Consider the following 22,007-nt stretch of genomic DNA (forward strand, 5'->3'; position numbering starts at 1 on the left):
TTTTCTGAAAGGAAAAGATTCTCATCTCCAATTTAAATAGAAGATTTTTTTAAAAACACACTTTTCCCTAATTCTAACTCTATCATTAAAAAAAACATGCTTTCATCTACTTTTCGACCTCCCTCATGATTATATTTCTCTAAACAAGATCCCCTCTCCAAAACTAGAATGGATACAGACCCAGACTTTACAACTTCTAATCAAAACATATTTCCCATTTCAATCGCTTAGCTCTTTTGGGCTGGTCATTGTGGTAAAGATACAAAGTATGTCAGTGCTGCAGTAGGTGTTTTATGGAAAAGATGGTAAAATAAAGCAAGAAGGGCTTGTGGCAGTGTCCCTATTTCCAAGCCAGTAGATCTAGGTTCAAGTTCCAACTGTTCAAGAGGTGTATCATAGTATCTTTTTGAACAGGTTGATTAGAGAAGATCTAAAAGAAAGCAGGCAGGGCGACAGATGCTATAAAGATCCACTGAACGTTTACCAGAGCATTCAGTCTTGGGATAACCTAAACCGCAAATAGTATGCTGAAAGAAGTGAAGAGATTTATGTTGCAATGTTGTCCCAGTTCGAAAGCAGTGTTTGAAATGTGGAAAAGAATTGCATTTCTAGAATGCCTCTCATGATTGCAGAGTAGCCTAATAGGCTTTAACTTGTTGGGTTGAAGGATTTGCAAAATCAGAGGAATCAAAGAAAAAGTCTCTCCCAATAACACGGTTAAGAGAAACATGTGGTAGACCAATATCAGTTGCACAGTGGCCTATTTGGCCAGCAGTGCAACTATAAATCATTAACTTTCTGCTCCCTCTATTTTTGGCACTACCCTTGAGTACATTAGATGTGAAATTTTGAGAGGTCCATTCAAAAGTCTAATAACAGCTGGAAGCAGCTGTTCTTGAACCTGTTTATGTGTGTTTAAGCATTTTGTATCTTCTGCCTGATGGAAGAGTTGAAAAAGATTATAACCAGACTGGGAGAGGTCTTTGATGATGTTGGCTGTCTTTCTGTGGCAACAGGAAGCGTAGATTAAGTCAATGGATTGAAGGTTGGTTTGCATGATGTTCTAGGCTGCGTCCATACCTTGCTGTAGTTTCTTAAGGTCCTGAACACAGCAGTTGCTGTACCAAGTGCGACACACCCAGATAGAATGCTTTCTATGATGCATCCATAAATGTTGGTGAGGGTTGTTATGGACATGTCGAATTTCCTTACCCTCCTAGAAAAGGGGAGATTTTCTTGTGCCTTCTTGACCATTGCATCAATATGAGTGGTCCAGGACAGATTGATGATTGTCACTCTTAGGAGCTTCGCCCTATTGACCATCTCTACCTCAGCTCCATTGATATAGTTGGGGGCGTGCCCTCCTCCTTGTTTCCTGAAGTCAAATAAAAACCTGGAATTAAAAGAAAATCTAATGACAACTATGTAACTATTATTATTGTAAAAACCCATCTAGTTCACCACAGCCCTTTATGGAAGAAAATTTATTCACAGAGTTGTAAGGGCACAGAATGTATTCTGGGTGCAGGACTTCAATATCCATTGCCAAGGGTGGCTCGGAGTACCAATATTGACCCTGCTGGTCAGGTCCTAAAGGACACAAATGTTATACTGGACCTGCGGTAAAGTGTGGAGAAACAACAAGAGGAAAAAAATGTACTTGATTTCATCCTCACTAATCTCTCAGTTCTTGATGGTATTAGTAGAAGTGACCTTGAGGATACTCCATTCTAATTTTCTTTTGTTTAATGTATTCATTTGTAGGATGTGGGCATCACTGGCTGGCCAGCATTTATTGCCAGTCTCTAGTTCCCTTAATGCTTTTTTTCTTCCTGCAGTGCATCTTGTAGATGATATACACTGCTGCCTAATGTCCATCAATGGTGGAGGGAATGAATATTGAGGAGGTGGTTTTCAGTGAAGTGAGCTGTTTTGTCCTGGAAGGTGTAAAAATTTTGCCTTAAATGGAACTATACACATTCAGACAATTGAGGAGCTTTCCATCACACTCCTGACTTGTGCATTATAGATGGAAACAGTCTTTGGGTCTCAGGTGACAAGGTGTCTTGTAGGCACTGTGTTTATACGGTGAGTCCAGATGAGCTTATGGTCATTGATAACCCCCAGGATGTTGATAATGTAGGATTCAATGATGGTAACATGAATGAATGTCAAGGGATGGTGGTTAGATTGTCTCTCATTAGTGATGGTCATAGCCTGGCATTTGTGTAGTGTGAATATTTCTTGCCATTTGTCAGCCTAAGCCTGGATGTTGTCCAGGACCTGTTGCATTTTAACGTGGACTGCTTCAGTTGTTGACAGTGCTGTCAAACAGCATTTGCAAAACAAAAACCTCACTGGCTCTCAACTTGTGTTTTGCCAGGATCATTTCAGCCCCTGACCTCATTATGGCTTTAGTCCATATATGAACAAAAGATCTAAGCTTCAGAGATAAGGTGAGAGTCACTGCTTTTGATATCAACATTTAGTAGAGTGTGACATCAAGGAACCCAGCAAGTGGGATAGATTTCGAACATCATTTTAAAACCAGGCATTTGTAACAGACTGTAGGCCATAAGCACAATTGTATTCAATCACTGTCTGTAACAAATCTCTTCTTATGCCCAGTTCATTCCACACTATCATTATCATTAATTCAGGAAATCAACCCTGGTTCAATGAACAGTGCAGGTGTGTATGCCAGGAACAGCGCCATAATGAGGTGTCAACCTAGTGAATCAACATGACAAGACCACTTGCAGTGACACGTAGTGGAAGCCAATTTCATAGACAGGGCTAACAGATTGCACAGTGATTTCAGCCAACTGATCAGATCTAAATTCTGCAGTCCTGCTACACCCAGTCATAGATGATGGTGGACAACTAAACAACAGGAGAAGGCTGCTCCACAAATATCCCCATCCTCAAAGAGGAGGACCCAGCATGTCAGTACCATAGACAAGGCTGAAGCTTTTTCATTTTCAACCAGAAGCGAGAGTGATTGATCTACCTCGACCTCCTCATCATATTCACAGCATTACAGTCTTTCAACTCACCCTAATCCACAGCCAATTTAATTCCCTCCACATAATGAGGAAATGGCTGAAGGCACTTGGTACTCCAAAGACAATAGGCCCTAGCATCAGTTCTGAAAATTTGTGACTCACAACTAGCTGAGCTCCTAGCTAACCTGTTCCACTTAGGCTACAACAGTGGCATCTACTCAACACATGTAAAATTGCCAGGTAGGTCCTGTCCTTGAAAAGCAGGACAAATCCAACATGGCCAATTACCCTTAAGTGATGGAAAGACACTGCTGGCCTTCAATTTGAGATTCACAAGGATCATTCAGCACCTGACCTCATTGCGGCCTTCATCCAAATACGAAAAGACCTGAGCTAAGGTGAAGGTCGCTGCTCTTGATATCAAGGCAACATTTAGCAGAGCATGACATCAAGGAACCCTAGCAAAACTAAAGTCAATGGATATTGGAAAAGTCTCTGCTCATTGACGACATACAAAGATGAAGAATGTGGTTGTTGATGTTCAACATATTCCAGAACATCTGAGGAGTTCTTTAGGGTAGTACCCTAGGCCCAATCATCTTCAGCTGCTTCATTAAGATCAAAAGTGGGGATGATCACTTACACAACGTTCAACAATATTCACAAACTGCTTCAGCGTCTGAAAAGTTAAGCCCATGTGCAGGAAGACCTAGACAACATCCAGGCTAACATGTTTAAACAAACATCTTTACCACATAGGTGTCAGGGAACAAGATAGAATCTAACCAGCACCTCCGGACAATCACAAAGACTGAGTGAGGAAGAAGATCTTATGTTTATAGGAGTACACAAAAAGATTGGTCAGATGACTCATCTGCTGCATCAATCTTTTTTTTTCCTCTTTTATGTCTAGCGAGTTTTGAGAAGATTTGTAGCTCAGGTTGAGGTTCTGGATGTGAGTTTGCTCGCTGAGCTGGAAGGTTAGTTTTCAGACGTTTCGTCACCATTCTAGGTAACATCAGTGAGCCTCCGAAGTGCTGGTGTTATGTCCCGCTTTCTATTTATCTGGTTAGGTTTCCTTGGGTTGGTGATGTCATTTACTGTTCTTTTTCTCAGGGGGTGGTAGATTGGCTCCAAATCAATGTGTCTGTTGATGGAGTTCCAGTTGGAATGCCATGCTTCTAGGAATTCTCGTGCGTGTCTCTGTTTGGCTTGTCCTAGGATGGATGTGTTGTCCCAATCAAAGTGGTGTCCTTCCTCATCTGTATGTAAGGATACGAGTGATAGTGGGTCATGTCGTTTTGTGGCTAGCTGATGTTCATGTATTCTGGTGGCTAGCTTTCTGCCAGTTTGTCCAATGTAGTGTTTGTCACAGTTCTTGCAAGGTATTTTGTAGATGACGTTTGTTGTCTGTATAGGGTCTTTTAAGTTCATCAGCTGCTGTTTTAGTGTGTTGGTGGGTTTGTGGGCTACCCTGATGCCAAGAGGTCAGAGTAGTCTGGCAGTCATTTCGGAAATGTCTTTGATATAGGGAAGAGTGGTTATGGTTTCTGAGCCCGTTTTGTCTGTTTGTTTGGGTTTATTGCTGAGGAATTGGCAGACTGTGTTCATAGGGTACCCATTCTTTTTGATTACACTGTATATGTGATTTTCTTCTGCTCTTCGTAGTTCCTCTGTGCTGGTGTGTGGTGGCTCGTTAGAATAATGTTCTAATGCAGCTTCGTTTGTGGGTGTTGGGATGGTTGCTCCTGTAGTTCAGTATTTAGTCCGTATGTGTTGTTTTCCTGTTGACGCTGGTTTGAAGTTCCCCATTGGCTGTTCGCTCTACTGTGAGATGTAGGAATGGCAGTTTGTTGTTGCTTTCCTCCTCTTTTGTGAATGTTATGCCAGTAAGGGTATTATTGATGGTCTTGAAGGTTTCCTCTAACTTGTTTTGTTTAGTGATGACAATGGTGTCATCCACATAGCGGACCCAAAGTTTGGGTTGGTGGATTGGCAGAGCTGTTTGTTCCAGTCTCTGCATTACTGCCTCTGCTAAGAACCCTGATATCGGAGATCCCATGGGTATACCGTTGGTTTGTCTGTAGGTTTTGTTGTTGAAAGTGAAGTGGGTGGTGAGGCATAGGTCCACTAGCTTGTTGATGTTGTCCTTCCTGATGAGGTTGGTGGTGTCTGGCGTATGTGTCTTCGGTTCTTCTAATAGTGTAGTCAGTGTTCCTTTGGCCAGGTTGATGTTGATGGATGTGAACAGGGCTGTTACGTCTAAAGGAGACCATTATTTCATCCTTTTCCATCTTGGTGTCTTTGATGGCGTTCAGGAATTCTTGGGTGGAGCGAATGGAGTGGTGGGAGTCTTCTACTAGGTGTTTTAGTCTTTGGTGTAGTTCCTTGGCTAATCTGTAGGTTGGTGTTCCAGGTAGCGACACTATGGGTCTGAGGGGGGGCTCCAGGTTTGTGAATTTTTGGTAGTCCGTAGAAGCGTGGTGTGTTAGATCCATCTGGTTTCATTTTTTGGAAGTCTCTCTTGTTTAATTCTCCAGATTTTTGAAGTTTTTTGAGTAAGGCTGAGATTCGGTTCTCTAGTTGTGGGGTCGGGTCTGTCGCCACCTGTTGTTAAGTGTTGGTATGTGCAAGCAGCGCATTCGCTTTCTCAATGTAGTCTGTTCGGTTTAAGATGACTGTCAAGCGTCCTTTGTCTGCAGGTAGGATAACAATGTTTTGATCTTTTTTGAGTTCTTTTAGGGCTTTCCTTTCTTGTATATTGAGTGTGTTTTCTTCCTTTTTCCTGCTTAGTGTTGGTGTGACTGTCTGTCTGATGGTTTGCTGGGTTTCTTCTGTGAGTTTGTTGTCTTTCAGTGTTGCTTCTAACGCTGCTAAGAAATCTTCCTTGTCCGCATCCTGGAAGTTGTAATATAATCCTCTTACTATGACGGCTTTTTCAGTATCTGTTAATGGTCGGTCAGACAAGTTTTTTATCCATGCTTCTGTGCTGTCTGTGTTGTTATTTTGTGTGAGTTTGTCTAGTTTTTTCTGCAGGTCTAGTTGTTTTGTTTTCTGTGTTTGCCGTTGTCTGATGTCTATGGCTCGTTGTACTGTGTCTGTCCATCATGGTCTGTCGCGTTAGTGAGTAAAGTTTTTTGGCGCAAAATTTCCTGGTTGTATTTACAGAGTCTGTTGTGAGTATCATTGATCATTTCTCGAAGCATTCTGCGGCCGTTTTGCTCAGCTATTCTTTTGGCTAGCGGGGTGTTAAGGGGAGGTTTGTATTGGAGACATTTGGGTAGTACCTGTTTCCTTAGGCATTCATGCAGGAAGTACAGCTGTTTGCGGGTGGCACTCTGTTGGATGGCATTGGTTTCCCAACTTCGGGCCAGTTTTAGTGTATTGCGCCCATAGATGCTAGCGAGTTTTGTGTCTGTTTTCCTTCTTTCTTCTTCAATGTCCTGAACTGACCTCATTGCAGTACAACCTGGTATGGCAGATTCTCAGCTTGGAGTGGCAGCATTGTGACCTGGCATGATAATCTCTTGGCAGCCTGGCATGAGAGTCTGGCAGCCCTGCATGGCCTCAGCTTGGAGTTCTGGCCTCAAGACAATTCCAGAGCAGTCTGCTGGCTTTAAGGTGAAGCCCACCACAGTCTGGAGTCAAGGTCCAGCATGGTCTACAGTTTAGTTATCAGTGTAAACTTGGTTGGAGGCACTGGTTATTCTGAACATTTTATTTCTTTTATTTTTATAATTCTTACCCCCCCCCGCTGTTGAATTTCTACTTAAAAAATCTGTACCTTGGTAGTTTTGTACCTAGGATGGCACCATAAGTGGCGTCTTGTAAGTGACTACATGTAACAAAGCTATTTCTAATTCTAAAATCTGTGGCAGATGGAATTTAATCCTGACAAATGACATCATGCACTTTGGAAGAAGGAACAAGAGAAAGAAGTATTCAATGAATGGCAAAACACTGAAAAGCTCAGAGGAACAAAGCGATTCAGGGTGTTTGTCCACAGATGCATGGCAGGACAGGTTAAAAGTTTGGATATGAATACGCACAGGACCCTTGCCTTCATCAGTTGTGGCATAGATTACAAGAGCAGGGAGGTTATTTTGGAGCTGTAAAGAATTTTGGTTAGGCCATAGCCGGTGTACTGTGTGCAGTTCTGGTCACCACACTATAGAAAGAGATTGTACTGGAGGGGCTGCAATGGAGATTCACTAGGATGTTGCCTGGGATGGAACATTTCAGCCATGAAGAGTGGCTGGGTAAGATCAGATTGCTTGGAGCAAAGAAGGTTGAGGTAGACCTGATTGAGGTGTTTAAGATTGTGACGGATTTTATGGATAGGGGGAATAAAAAGCAACTGTTCTTCTTAACTGAAAGGTCAATAACAATGTGACATAATTTTTAAAGTGAAAGGGAGGTGATGGCTTAGTGATATTATTGTATAGGCTATTAACCCAGAAACTCAGCTAATGTTTTAGGGACCTGGGTTTGAATCCCAACAAGCAGAGGGTGGCATTTGAATTCAGTATGAGAAAATCTGGAATTAAGAGTCTAGTGACTATGAAAGCATCGATGATTAATTCAAGAAGGTTTGAATCTATCATCTTCCCCACATAATTAGGGATAGGAAGCTAATGCTGGCCACATCCCATGAGCAAACTAAAAAAAGGATAGGTAGCAAATACCAACCTCGTCAGCCACACCTCATTCATGCAAAATCTTTTTAAGAAACTAGCAAACACTGACGAATGATTTTTAAAAAGCTGACAAATCCCTCAAGAGCTAACAGCTGATAAAAGGATGGAACAAAAAAAGGAATGAAATAATAACCTATGAACAATGCAACTGTTTCAAGTAGACTTCCTGAGTCATAATTGTTGGCATAGTAGATTATTTTATAAAAAGTGTCCTTGGCATGCAGGACAAGTTAATTTATATCAGAGACTAGCTAGACCTTTATAGAATGAAATAGAAGCTGTAAACATCCAACAGTTCAAACAACATTTATAAATAGAGATGTAGGTTTTTTTAGGTTAATGATCTTTCATCAAAAGAACAAATAGAATGAATCATGTAGAATAAAATTCTTTCCCATTCATAAATTTGCATGGGAAGTTGGAGTCAATTGGGTAAGTTTTCATTAGCACGATTTCTTTTACTATGCATCTTGAGTTGTTGCTGTTCTGTAGAAATAACTTGCTTTTTCTCCTGCTGTTTACATTCACTAGGAAGGATATGAAGTATGCCATTATATCCTTGATTAAAATATAGTTTAAAGAAAGCTAAATTCCAGAGATTAGGTGACAGCGACCGCCCATGACATCAAGACTACATTTGACTGAGTGAGGCTTTAAAGAGCCGTAGCAAAATTAGAGTCAATGGGAAACAGGGGGAAAACTAGCTGCAGGTTGGAGACAACAGGTGGTTGTGTTCATTGGAAGTGATACTTTTTAAAAATCACAGTATTCAGAGAAGTTATTATACACCTTATGATCAGGTGGAACTTGATCCTGGGCTTTCTGGTTCAAAGTTGGGACACTACCACTGCACCACAAGAGCCCTTTTGTTGACCTCCAACAAACAAGCTCAACCATCTTCAGCTGCTTCAATGACTTACCCCTCTTTCATAAAATCAGGGACTTTTGCTGTTAGTAGCACAGTTTTCACTACTATGTGGGATTCCTCAGATAACAAAGCGGTCTATGTACAAATCATAAAGACCAGGACAATATCCAAGTCTCACATGTCAAGTAATGTTTCTACTACACAAATGCCAGGCAATGCCTATCTCCAACAAGAGAGAATCGGGCCATTGCCTCTGGACATTTAATGACATTACCTTTGCAGAATTGTCCCATTAAATCAACATTCCGGAGATAATCATTGACTAGAAACTAACTGGGTTGGCCATATAAATACTGTGGCTACAAGAATCTATGAATCCTAAAGTGTATAACTAACCCCTGACTCTGCAAAGCCTGTTTCCATCTACAAAGCACAAGTCAGGAGCGTGATGGAATACTCCTCAGTTGCCTGGGTGTGTGCAATTCCGACAAAAAGCTTTAACACCATCCAGGACAAAGCAGCTCAGTGGTTTGAGCACCACATCCTCAATGTTAAATAAAAAAAAACCAAAGAAGTGCAGATGATGTAAATCAGGAAAAAACAACAGAAATTGCTGGAAAGCTCAGCAGGTCTGGCAGCATCTGTGACGTTAGCCTTTCGGGTCCAGTGACCCTTCCTGAGAACATACTCAATATTTTACTCCCTCCACCACCGACGCACATTAGCAGCAGTATATATCTCCGCAAGATGCATTGTAGAAACACACCAAGACTCCCTAGACTGCATCTTTCAAATCCGAGTATTAACATTTAGAAGGATAGCGGATACACGGGAACACTACCATGTACAAGTTCCACTCCAAGCTATTCACCATTCCGACCTGGAACTGTATTTCAGTTCCTACACTGTCCTGTGTAAAAATCCTGGAACTCTGCCTAATGACACAATGAACGTACCTTTCACCAAATGAACTGCAGCAGTTCAATTAAGTAGCCATCCACCACATTGTCAAGGGCAATAACGGGTCCAGCGGGCGACGCCCAAAATGAAGAAAAAAAAATCAGGTGTACGTTCGTTCCTTGTTGCGGTCCTCGAGCTTTGAAACCTGTTTTTCATGCTAATATAAGAATCTGTATTGGTATGAAAGGCAAGGTGTCCAGGCTCTGGAGGGCGCTCCTACGTCGACTTTGCTGTGTGACCCTTTCTTGGCGGGTTACTGAAATCTTAGCAGGCGCTCCGTCTTGGTCGTTGTTCGTTCCGGGCGATGGTACCTAACAGCTGTCCGATGCTGGCCGTGCGTGCGCAGCTCATCCGTCTACTCGTGTGTAAGTGTACTTCCCGCTATAGGAAGCTGAACACAGTGACCGAAACCGCAGAATCAGTACCCGGTGTTCTTAGCGTTTCCAAAACATGATGAAGATAAAACGCAGGCTGTAGTTTCAGGGAAATCAAGTAGGAGCTGCATTCTCAGGGAGCCGCCGTGTTTTACCCCATTTGTCGGCCCCAGACTTGCAACATGACGGTGGCTGGCAAGGCCTGAAATCAGGAGCAGAGCTTAACTTTGGGGCTTTTGCATTTCTCAAGACAGGGCCTGAGCCAAGGCGGTGTAAAAAGCCGGATTGACTGCATATCCAGTTTGTCGGTTTCAATCACCCCTTTGCCGTACACGATGCATTGCTGCTCACGGCTCCAAAACACAGTATTGGAGGCACTTCCTCCCAAGATCCGGTTTCTGTTTCCAACTTTTTAAATATCCTTTAATTAAAGGAGAAGTGCTCAGAGCGTTGTTGTTGTTAAGCCGATTAAAATGTAAGCTTGCAAAATTTCGTATGTAATTTTCAAACTTTTAATATCGTATTTAGTACTTTGGTCTTTTTGCAAAGTCACTTTAATAGAAATGAAGTGGGACATTCAGCCCCTTGAACTTATTTTGCCATTGAGCAATATCTGATCTTGAATAATAGCTGATCTTGAATTCTCCATTTTCACCTACTTTTGCTAACCTTTGATTCCTTTATCCACCAAGAATCCTTTTACCTCCACCTTAAAAATGTGCAATAAATCTGCCTCCAATGCCTTCTGAGACAAGACAATTCCAAAATTGCCCAACCATCTGTAAGAAAAGGATCCCCTCAACTCCACGATCATTGGGTGTATCCTAATTTTAGAAAAGTGCACCTTGTTCTGGACTCATCCACAAGAGGAAACATCCTTTCTACGGTCCACCTGTTAAGACCATTCAGGATCATGCACATTTACATCAAATCACTTCTCAATCCAACCTGTCTAATCCCACAAATCAACCTAATCACTTCAGATTTCAATCTAGCAAATCTCTTCTGAAAGGTCACCACCGCCACCAATGTATTTACAGACTTCCTTAAAATAAGGGGACCAAAGCTCTGTGCAATATTTGAGATGTGGTATTACTAATGTACTGTATAATTAAAGCATAACATTCTTCCTTTGATATTCAGTTCTGCTCTTAATAAAGGATAATCTTTGTTGTGTCATCTTATAAAATACCCTCTTAAAACACAAAGTACATGTTCAAAGGCTCCTCTTTATTTATAGTACATATAGTCCCTTCAAAGTACCTGGCAAATTGATTAAACTTGATTTCATTTTCGCAAAACTGCGCTGACTCTTATGATTAATTTGAGTTTTTTTAAGCATCAATTCAACGATTGATTCTCGCTCCTTTCTCACTGCAACTGTCAAGGTAACCAGCCTATAGTTTCTTGCTCTCTGCCAGTTTCTTCTTGAATAGCAGAGCTAGATTTGTTCATTTCTAGTCTGATGTAACCTTTCCACAATCTAGGCAATTTTAAAATTAAAATAAAATCTACTAGACCAGTAAAACACTTTTTTAGACACCCAGGATGCGATCCATCTGGACACAGACTAATCAGCCCACAGCTCCATTATTTTGCTCTGCATCTCTTCTGTCATGATTTCACCAAGTTCTTCTCTCCCTCTATCTTCTATTTTATTACTATTACTGCATTGTTTTATCTTTCCTCAATCATGAATATTGAGTTGAAATATTTGTTAATTTAGTTTGTCATTTCCTTATTATCTACTCTCAAATCACCATTTTCTCTCTCTCTGGAGTACCATCACTCACTTTACGTGCTCTTTTCCTTTGTAATTCTTGTCAAAACTCTTGCTATCCATTTTTACATTACTAGGTATCTCCCTCTCGTATTCTAATTTATTTGTCCAGTTAATATTTAAGTCTTTCTCTGCTATTTTTAATATTCTGTCCAATCATCTGACTTGCCACTTATTTTTGTGCAATGATAAGCTTTTCCTTTAATGTTGATGCTTCCTTAAATGTTTTAGGTAACAACAAATGATGGGTCCTTTCAGAATTTTCTTTATTACATTACTGTCTTATTTTAAGAATTCTGAAATATACCTTTCAAATGTCAGTCACTGCTTCTGTATTGATTTGTTCCCTAGCCTGGGATTATGTTGCACTTCAGCCTGCTCAGCATTCATGCCCACTTGGTTGCCATTATTAACTTTAAAACACCAGTCTCGGATCCATTCTTCTCCCTTAGGACCTAAGCATAAAATTCAAACATATTAAAAACACTGCCACCTTGCGCTGCTTTTTATCTGAGGTTGTTAATTAATCATGTCAGAATACACAACACCAAGTCTGATATAATGTACTCTTGCTTTGGTTTCAGATTGTGCTGTTCAAAGAAAATATCTCCAAAGAATTTTGTATATAAACTTAGAAAATATTTATATATTTTCTAATCAACCTGTTCAGAGGTGTGGTTGCTTCTGGACGTGTAGTTGAATCTGGACCTCCTGGTTCAGAGATGGGGACGTTACCACTATACCACAAGGGTCCTAATGTTTTTCGTAATAAAATATACTGCTGTTCATCTGCAGTGCTGCTTCAGGATTTAAAACATATCTTGGAACCTATTTGCTATCAACTTGAGCTCATAATGCAAAAGGGATTTTAGCAATTCTGAATTTCACTCTGCCTCCTGTGGACTCAAAATGTTACCACAAGAGTGTAAACCTTGTATTATGAAGCAGAGAATTTAAAAATTTTTGCTTGTGAAGTCCCTATGCCGTAGAAATAGAATTGTACAGCACAGGAACGGGCCTTTCAGCCCACTATATTGTATCAAACGTGGATCAAATTAAACCTGAAGGGTCTTCATCTGCAAATCAGGGCAGGACTTACACACTTAGTGGTACGGTCCTGGGGAGTCTTGTCGAACAAAAAGACCTTGGGGTGCAGGTTATAGTTCATCACAGGTAGACAGGGTGGTGAAGAAGGCATTTGGTATCCTTGCCTCCCTATTCATGTACTCATCCACATACTTTTTCATTGTAATGTTAATGGTAATTTTACCTACGTCCATTAATTCCTGTCATAATACAATCTGTACATGCACCACCCACAGTGTGAGAAAGTTATCTCTTGGGTCCTTTTTAAATCTTTCCCTCTCAACTTAAACCTATGCCGTTTAGTTTTGGACTCACTCCCACTAGGAGAAATACCTTGGCTGGTCACCCTATCAATGCTCCTCATGATTTTAAAAGCCTCTATCGGGTCACCCGTCAGCCTCCAACACTCAAGGGGGAGAATAAGCCCCGGCCTATTCAGCATCTCCCCATAACTCAAATCCCGTAATCTGGGCAACATCCTTGTAAATCTTTATTGCACCCTGTCAAGTTTCCTATAGAAGGGTGACCAGAATTGTGCCCAGTTTTCTAAAAGTGATCTCAGCAATGTCCTCTACAGCCTGAACATGATGTCCTACTTCCTATAGTCAATGTTCTGACCAGTGATCCTTTCAACATCTTTCCTGCCCTTGACAGGTTTTCCCCAACAAAAGCTTACACACTGCCTACTCACTGACCATCTGAATTGTTTTAGTCTCCCTATGATATAGGACACCTTGCTGCTTGACATCCTAACTTTTTTTTCTCTTTTCCACCTTTTATTTTCGAAAGCATTGAACTATTCATCCAAAGGCCATTTTTAAAAATGTCTCATTTCAATGCATGAGAACAAATATTCAAACAACCCTGCACCAAACTAAGACAACAAGGTGACAACTAAGTCAACAAACTAAACTATATTTCTTGACACATAAATACAAAGCAAACCTATACATAACAATAAAGCTGTACGTAACTAGATCTGTTATAGAACCCAAGTTTCAAGGTAATAATAATCCATTAATTGAGTATAAGTCATCTTGTGCAGGATGAAAATGGGTAAGGTTGGATCTTCTAAATTAAATGACAAAGACAGTACAATCCACTGAGTTAGATTTGTAAAACAATGTGCTTACTGTTTTTCCAATGTGTATGAGAAACTGTCACTTTTCCTATTGAAACCTTTGTTTTTAAACTGTTTATTGGGCACCTTTGTCAGCTTATAATGAAGCAACTAGTCAGGAATGCTTGATAGTCAATAATCAAACTTCGGCCAATCTGGGATCACTGGCATAACAAATTCATTTCTAATTTTTGGCTGGTTACCGGAAATCTTTTCCTAGGTAAATAGACTATTGCAATCTATTTGAGCCAGACTTGTCTTAATGTTGTTCAATTAAATTAAATCTCGCCATAATCTTCTCTATTTCAAAGTAAACACTCCTGGTCTTTCTAAATTTTATCCTGGCTAAAATCCTCAATTTGGAGCAAAATCCTTATAAATCTGCACTGTGCCCATTCCTGGGAGATCACATTCTTCCTGTATGCGGTGACTAGAACTGTATGATTATTCTTAGCAGTCTCACACAATTAAAGACATAATACCAGTGCAAAATAAATTGGAGAGCAGAGAGGGGGAATGGGTGTGGAAGTGAAATCATACAGATTGCAACCAAGGAGAAATCAAGAATCTACAAAAATGCACAGTGAATTTTGCTAGCTGATTTTCCGAACATGTCATTAGTAAAAGAAGCAAAGAGTTAAGTGACCATCTTTTTGTCTTTTTGCTTTGCTCTGACATTGTTCTCAGTGCTGTTTAGTGGGTAGCACCTTAGCATCTTATTACCTTGTTTTCCCCCATGTGCTGTGAACAAACAATAACCACTGGCACCTCCTCGCGCATGGACTGTTTTGATTTATTACCCCTCCCTCTTTAGCACAATGCTTTAATCCAAGTCTGAAATCACAGAGGTGCCCTCATCTAATTCACTGTTATTGGATGGTTTCCATTGAATGACAAGCCATCTCAACTCTAATTCTCATTGATTTATTAATACCTTTTTCTTCGTACTTTCTGTTAGAAACAAAGAAACCTACAGCACAGGAACAGGCCCTTCGGCCCTCCAAGCCTGCACCGATCAAGATCCTCTGTCTAACCTGTCATCTATTTTCTAACGGTCTGTGTCCATTTGCTCCCTGCCCATCCATGTACCTGTCCAAATATATCTTAAAAGATGCTAACGTGTCTGCTTCTACCACCTCCGCTGGCAACGTGTTCCAGGCACCCACCACCCTCTGTGTAAAGAACTTTCCACGCATATCTCCCTTAAACTTTCCTCCTCTCACTTTGAACTCATGACCCCTAGTAATTGAGTCCCCCACTCTGGGGGAAAAAGCTTTTTGCTATCCACCCTGTCTATACCCCTCATGATTTTGTAGACCTCAAACAGGTCCCCCCTCAATCTCCGTCTTTCTAATGAAAATAATCCTAATCTATTCAACCTCTCTTCATAGCTAGCACCCTCCATACCAGGCAACATCCTGGTGAACCTTCTCTGCACCCTCTCCAAAGCATCCACATCCTTTTGGTAATGTGGCGACCAGAACTGTACACAGTACTCCAAATGTGGCCGAACCAAAGTCCTATACAACTGCAACATGACCTGCCAACTCTTGTACTCGATACCCCGCCCAATGAAGGAAAGCATGGCATATGCCTTCTTGACCACCCTATTGACCTGCGTTTCACCTTCAAGGAACAATGGACCTGAACACCCAGATCTCTCTTTTCATCAATTTTCCCTAGGACTTTTCCATTTACTGTATAGTTCACCCTTGAATTTGATCTTCCAAAATGCATCACTTCGTATTTGCCTGAATTGAACTCCATCTGCCATTTATCTCCCCAATTCTCCAATCTATCTATATTCTGCTGTAATTTCTGACAGTCCCCTTCACTATCAGCTACTCCACCAATCTTAGTGTCATCAACAAACTTGCTGATCAGACCACCTACACCTTCCTCCAGATCATTTACATATATCACAAACAACAGTGGTCCCAGCACAGATCTCTGTGGAACACCAATGGTTACAGGTCTCCAATTTGAGAAACTCCCTTCTACTACTACCCTCTGTCTCCTGTTGCCCAGCCAGTTTTTTATCCATCTAGCTAGCACCCCCTGGACCCCATGTGACTGCACTTTCTCCATCAGCCTGCCATGGGGAACCTTATCAAACGCATTACTGAAGTCCATGTATATGACATCTACAGCCTTTCCCTCATCAATCAACTTTGTCACGTCCTCAAAGAATTCTATTAAGTTGGTAAGACATGACCTTCCCTGTACAAAACCATGTTGCCTATCACTGATAAGCCCATTTTCTTCCAAATGGGAATATTTCCTATCCCTCAGTATCTTCTCCAGTAGCTTCCCTACCACTGACGTCAGGCTCACCGGTCGATAATTACCTGGATTATCCTTGCTGCCCTTTTTAAACAAGGGGACAACATTAGCAGGTTCCCAGTCCTCTGGGACCTCACCCGTGTCTAAGGACACTGCAAAGATATCTGTTAGGGCCCCGGCTATTTCTTCTCTCGCTTCCCTCAGCAACCTGGGATCGATCCCATCCGGACCTGGGGACTTGTCCAACTTAATGTCTTTTAGGATACCGAACACTTCCTCCTTCCTTACGTCACCTTGACCTGGACTAAGCAAACATCTATCCCTAACCTCAACATCCGTCATAAGATAATAAAATGTGAGGCTGGATGAACACAGCAGGCCCAGCACCATCTCAGGAGCACAAAAGCGGACATTTCGGGCCTGGACCCTTCATCGGTGAGGGGGATGGGGTGAGGGTTCTGGAATAAATAGGGAGAGAGAGGGAGGCGGACCGAAGATGGAGAGAAAAGAAGATAAGTGGAGAGGAGAGTATAGGTGGGGAGGTAGTGAGGGGATATGTCAGTCCAGGGAAGACGGACAGGTCAAGGAGGTGGGATGAGGTTAGTAGGTAGGAAATGGAGGTGCGGCTTGGGGTGGGAGGAAGGGATGGGTGAGAGAAAGAACAGGTTAGGGAGGCAGAGACAGGTTGGACTGGTTTTGGGATGCAGTGGATGGAGGGGAAGAGCTGGGCTGGTTGTGTGGTGCAGTGGGGGGAGGGGATGAACAGGGCTGGTTTTGGGATGCGGTGGGGGAAGGGGAGATTTTGAAGCTGGTGAAGTCCACATTGATACCATTGGGCTGCAGGGTTCCCAAGCGGAATATGAGTTGCTGTTCCTGCAACCTTCGGGTGGCATCATTGTGGCACTGCAGGAGGCCCATGATGGACATGTCATCTAAAGAATGGGAGGGGGTGTGGAAATGGTTTGCGACGGGGCGGTGCAGTTGTTTATTGCGAACCGAGCGGAGGTGTTCTGCAAAGCGGTCCCCAAGCCTCCGTTTGGTTTCCCCAATATAGAGGAAGCCACACCGGGTACAATGGATGCAGTATACCACATTGGCAGATGTGCAGGTGAACCTCTGCTTAATATGGAAAGTCATCTTGAGGCCTGGGATAGGGGTGAGGGAGAAGGTGCGGGGGCAAGTGTAGCATTTCCTGCGGTTGCAGGGGAAGGTGCCGGGTGTGGTGGGGTTGGAGGGCAGTGTGGAGCGAACAAGGGAGTCACGGAGAGAGTGGTCTCTCCGGAAGGCAGACAAGGGTGGGGATGGAAACGGTCTTGGGTGGTGGGGTCAGATTGTAGATGGCGGAAGCGTCGGCGGATGATGCGTTGTATCCGGAGGTTGGTAGGGTGGTGTGTGAGAACGAGGGGGATCCTCTTTAGGCGGTTGTGGCGGGGGCGGGGTGTGAGGGATGTGTTGCGGGAAATGCGGGAGACGCGGTCAAGGGCGTTCTCGACCACTGTGGGGGGGAAAGTTGCGGTCTTTGAGGCACTTGGACATCTGGTATGTGCGAGATTTCAATGCCTCATCGTCTAAGTACTTCAAAGACCGCAAAGTAGCTTTTGATACATCCCTTAAAACCTGGGCCATGAAAGCCTGGTTGAGAACTCCGGATCTAATGTTTGATTGTGTTTTGTAGAAACAGACCAATTATAATGAATCTTGTGTGATTCATTTCCTACGGCTGAACATGATAGCTCAATCTCTTCAAATCTTATTAGTTTTATATTTGATCAAAATGTTAGTGTGCAACATTTTCAAAATGAGTTTGTAAAAGTATAAATCTCATTGTGTAAGAGACATGCTGCAATGTATTGAAGTATCCATCGTAGACATTATTGTGTTGCAGTAGCCATCCTTGAACCATCACTGTACCCAAAATAATGCTGTAATGTACTGGCTGTAGTTTAAGAGAAGGGACTGGTCATACTTTGCTGCTGTAGCATATCTAAGGATGCAGGTATACTTAAAACATTTAAAAGACATTTAGATAAATACATGAATAGGAAAAGTTTGGAGGGATATGGGCCAAACGCAGGCAAATGGGACTAGTTTGGTTTAGGAACATGGTTGTAGTGGACCAGTTGGACCGAAGGATCTGTTTCTATGTTGTATGACTCTGTGACTCTAAGTCGACGTGTCTCTAAAGCCTAAAGAAATTTGGCTTCGGAAGTTACTAAATTTGCAAATTGAAAGTGGAGCAGTGATCCAATAGAACTCCTGAAATTTGAGGTGGTGGGTCAATTAATACAGTTTCTCCATAACTCATCTGATTTAACCATTGAGAAATAAATGCAGAAAGGACCCAAAAGGAGTGAGCTCAATGTCAAATCAATACAGAAGGGAAACAGAAAGAAAGTGATAACATGGAAAGGAAGAGTAGGGAAAATAGTAACTTTTAAATTATACATCCTCCTAACTCTGCCTCAAAAACTCCTATAGTAGAAACTAAGGATAGAATGTTATAGAAGTCTGAGCAATGTGGACTACAGAGATTATTGGAATAATCGTATGAGAGTTCTAGCCCAGCTCGCTGTTAAGAGTATCGCCCTCCACCTTTTCACAAGCAGCATTACAAGATTCTTGCAATGCAGTGGTGAGTTGCCAATTAAAGGGTATTGTTGCTTGTTAAGTGCTTTATAAATATCATGACTCATTAATTTTCAGCTTTCAATCTTGGAAACTAGAGTGGGTTCCTGGCAAATTCAGTTAGCTGTTTGCTCAAAATGACCTTCATGTTGCTTTTGATCGAACTGCAGCCCATGGCACAACCCAGAGGAACCAGCCACATGCACTCCTTGACCATAGGAATTGGCATCCAGCATTTGCCACTCCCTCTCAACCATTATGGCATCTCTTCAATACACTTGTAGGTCACCCTGGAAACAGGTATTTACATTGCAGGGTGCTCTGACAGCTAGCATTGCAAGGCTAATGTGATTGGGCAATTGTACAACCAGCAGCTAGGAGTCTGTGCATTTCTGGTTGGGTTATGTAGGTGGGTGAGACGTAGTCAGCATTGCAGCTTTGTCTGCAAAACTATGGAGTGGGGGTGGCATACCAGGGCATACACTGCCATGGAAGTAACAGTTTGAAATATAGTCTTTAGAATGGGGGACTGCACCCTGGGGGCAATGAGGTAATGACAGTTGGGAAGGGACAACAGTGTCTGCAAGAGGGAGATATGGTGATGCATGGATGGGGATGTGAGCACTTGGCCACAGTCAGGAGCACCCTGCTTCAAGGAGAGGGCAGAGAATGCCAGGGGTTATAGGGGACTGGTAGGTAGGTGCCAGTGCATGTAGGTGAGTTAGGTGGATCATGGGGAGGTCGACCAGGAAGGGCACTTGGATGTTTTGGGGCTTATTGACATGCTAAGGTTGAAAGCCAATGGCTGAGGAGCAGTCACTGCTGCCTTCCATCATGCTGGGAATAAAAAGTGCCCAGATCTGTGTGATTGACCTCCCAGCTATAGACATTGCTGAACAACTCATTGACAGCTATACATTTGGAGACAGAGGCCATGAAACAATAGGAATGAGGTGGGCCAGACATATTAGCATGACCCAATGCTGTGTGTTGGCATTGTTCATCTTGCTTTCACATGATGCACTAGCTCAGACCTCCTTCCATGAAATCTTGTCTATGGTTAGGAAGTAATGTCTGATGCCATCTCAATGTCTTTCTGGCCTACACAAAGAGATTAACAACCAGATGTAGGGTTAGATTTGTGATATACAAAAGTGAAGAATGAATTACATTGCATGGTAACCTATACCACCAAATGCCCTAAATATGTCACCTTCTTTTTTGCCTTTGGACTATGTCTTTGTGTGCTCCCTGCAGATGGAGTAGAGGATCCGGACCAGTGGTTGAGATGTTGGCCCAGGAGATTTAGGCTGGTGACCTGGGAGCACTTGTGTTTGGATGGGCCAGATATGCTGAGGGTCTTCTTGCCAGATACAAGACCCTCCTTAGTATGAACTTCCAAGGGTTGTAAGCTAGTAGGCAGGGGAGAGGTAGAGGGTCTAGCCAACTCTAGTGTCCGCAGGGGAAATGTCTAAGGGAGCTGTGTGTGGTTCCTTCTGTGGCTGCATGGCGCATGACGCCACCCTGTCTCCCCATGAGGGGCACCTGGAATGCTGGCCAGATTCGCTGTTCCCTTATCACCATGCCTTAGGTCTTGAGGACAAATACTTGGGCCACTGAAGAACAGAGCTATCCTGGCCTCCTCCAGTGCCTGAAGATGCTGGACCTGGCTTGCCATGGCAGCCACCAACCTGTTCATGGAGCAGACAGATGGTTATATAATTCACTGCACTGCTACAGCTTCAGGGCAATGAGGGCGATTATGTTCCACATATCTTTTTATTGATCACCTTCCTCCTTGTTCACATAAGTGAGGTCTCTGCTGACACTATATGGCCATCTCCTACCTGGCACTGACCAGGTGCTCTGGTCTCCAGTTGTCCTCCAAGTGCCAGTGACCAGGTCCTGCAGAGCTCTCGCGGTAAGGTGTTAGCCAGACTGTGGCCTCACATTCTCAAAGGCTAGCGTTTCCACTGAAATGTGAGCCTGGGGCAGGTGGGGAATTCAGAAGGTAGCCTTGCCAATACTTCCTCTGAGGCCTCAGTAGCCTCAAGCACAGAGGTCCAAGAAATGGCTTGAGGTGCAGTTGGGCATTTCCCCATGGAGGTGATGAACAACTTGGTGGTACCTTCAAGACATGAGAGAGAAGACGTCAGAGCCAGTGGTGAGAAGTGGTATGCAATGAATAAAACTTGGGGTTAACGTGAGAGTTGCTGTTGAATGAAGAGTGGCAGTTACTCGGTTGAGGGGATGTTGCTGCCTTGGCAAACTTACGGGAGTGGTTCTGGCCTTAGCCTGCAAGGTACAAGATTCTCTCCCTGTAGACGGTGAGGACCTAATGTCAGGCATGTGACCAGGACATTCAGATCCCTGTTAGAGAACTGCAGTGTCACCCTTGCCTTTTCTAACATTTCCACAATCTGTCCTTGACTGGCAGGGCAGCTTTTGGGATGCTTATGTGGGTGCACAGTGTCCTTTTAAAGATGGAGCAGGTGCAAGGGATGCAAGTTTTTCTGTGGAATCTGCTGAGTAGCAAGTCATTCCAGATATAGTGTCTATTATGGTCAATTATGCTATTTACACCACATGAGTAAAGCTCAGATATCCACACTTCAAGGGTATCCCTGAATACTGTCATGGGACATGTGAGCTGAAGATGTGGGTGGCCATCAAACCCAAAGTGACAGCTGTATTAAACTGTTAGGCAACTGGCTGCTTCCAAGGATTCACAGGGGACCTTAGTGGAATCTCAACCCTCAACTTACAAATGAATCAAGATGGTTACCAATTCAATTTGTGTCAGATCACACTGCTTCATCTCATTTGCCTGTGAAGTCAGTGCTGCAGGGCAGACAGCAGGTTTTGCCAGCATCACCAGGTGCAGGCCACAGTAGATGGGTCAATATGTTGCGTTGAGAGCCTCATATCACAACATGACAGATTTCATAAACAGAAAAGACTTTCATTCCATCAATAGACAGGTATACTGCGGCCATCGGTATAACGTCTTAGAAATGTGCACCATGTACCTGGGAGCTGCCGTGATGCTTATAGTCTTGAAAACACTCTCAAGTTTCTGCTTCACTTCAAGGACCAGATTTCTTGTAAGAATAGCCACTGGGAGACAAGGTCTGCCCTCTGTATATTTAAAATGAATTGTACTTTTTACTAAGAATAGCAAAATGTATATTCCATCCTAACAGCCCTGT

At 42.7% G+C, this 22,007-nt stretch overlaps 2 protein-coding genes across 4 annotated transcripts in view; one reads left to right on the forward strand and one right to left on the reverse strand.

The window, feature by feature from the left end:
- Positions 1-10,299, reverse strand: part of hsph1 (heat shock 105/110 protein 1) — a 99,931-nt gene extending 89,632 nt beyond the window's left edge. Inside the window, exon 1 of the mRNA XM_059646701.1 lies at positions 9,527-10,299. The gene's annotated coding sequence lies outside the window, so the exon portion shown is untranslated. The remainder of the gene's footprint in view (positions 1-9,526) is intronic.
- b3glcta (beta 3-glucosyltransferase a) overlaps positions 9,607-22,007 on the forward strand; it is a 161,433-nt gene continuing 149,032 nt past the window's right edge. Inside the window, exon 1 of one of the 3 annotated variants that reach the window (XM_048532312.2) lies at positions 9,607-9,895. In XM_048532312.2, coding sequence (XP_048388269.1) covers positions 9,835-9,895 — 61 coding nt within the window. In that variant the 5' untranslated portion in view covers positions 9,607-9,834. The remainder of the gene's footprint in view (positions 9,896-22,007) is intronic. The other 2 variants (XM_048532310.2, XM_048532311.2) reach the window with 2 other exon arrangements.

The sequence above is a fragment of the Stegostoma tigrinum genome, chromosome 6, assembly GCF_030684315.1.
Source record: "Stegostoma tigrinum isolate sSteTig4 chromosome 6, sSteTig4.hap1, whole genome shotgun sequence".
In the NCBI taxonomy this organism is placed as follows: domain Eukaryota; kingdom Metazoa; phylum Chordata; class Chondrichthyes; order Orectolobiformes; family Stegostomatidae; genus Stegostoma; species Stegostoma tigrinum.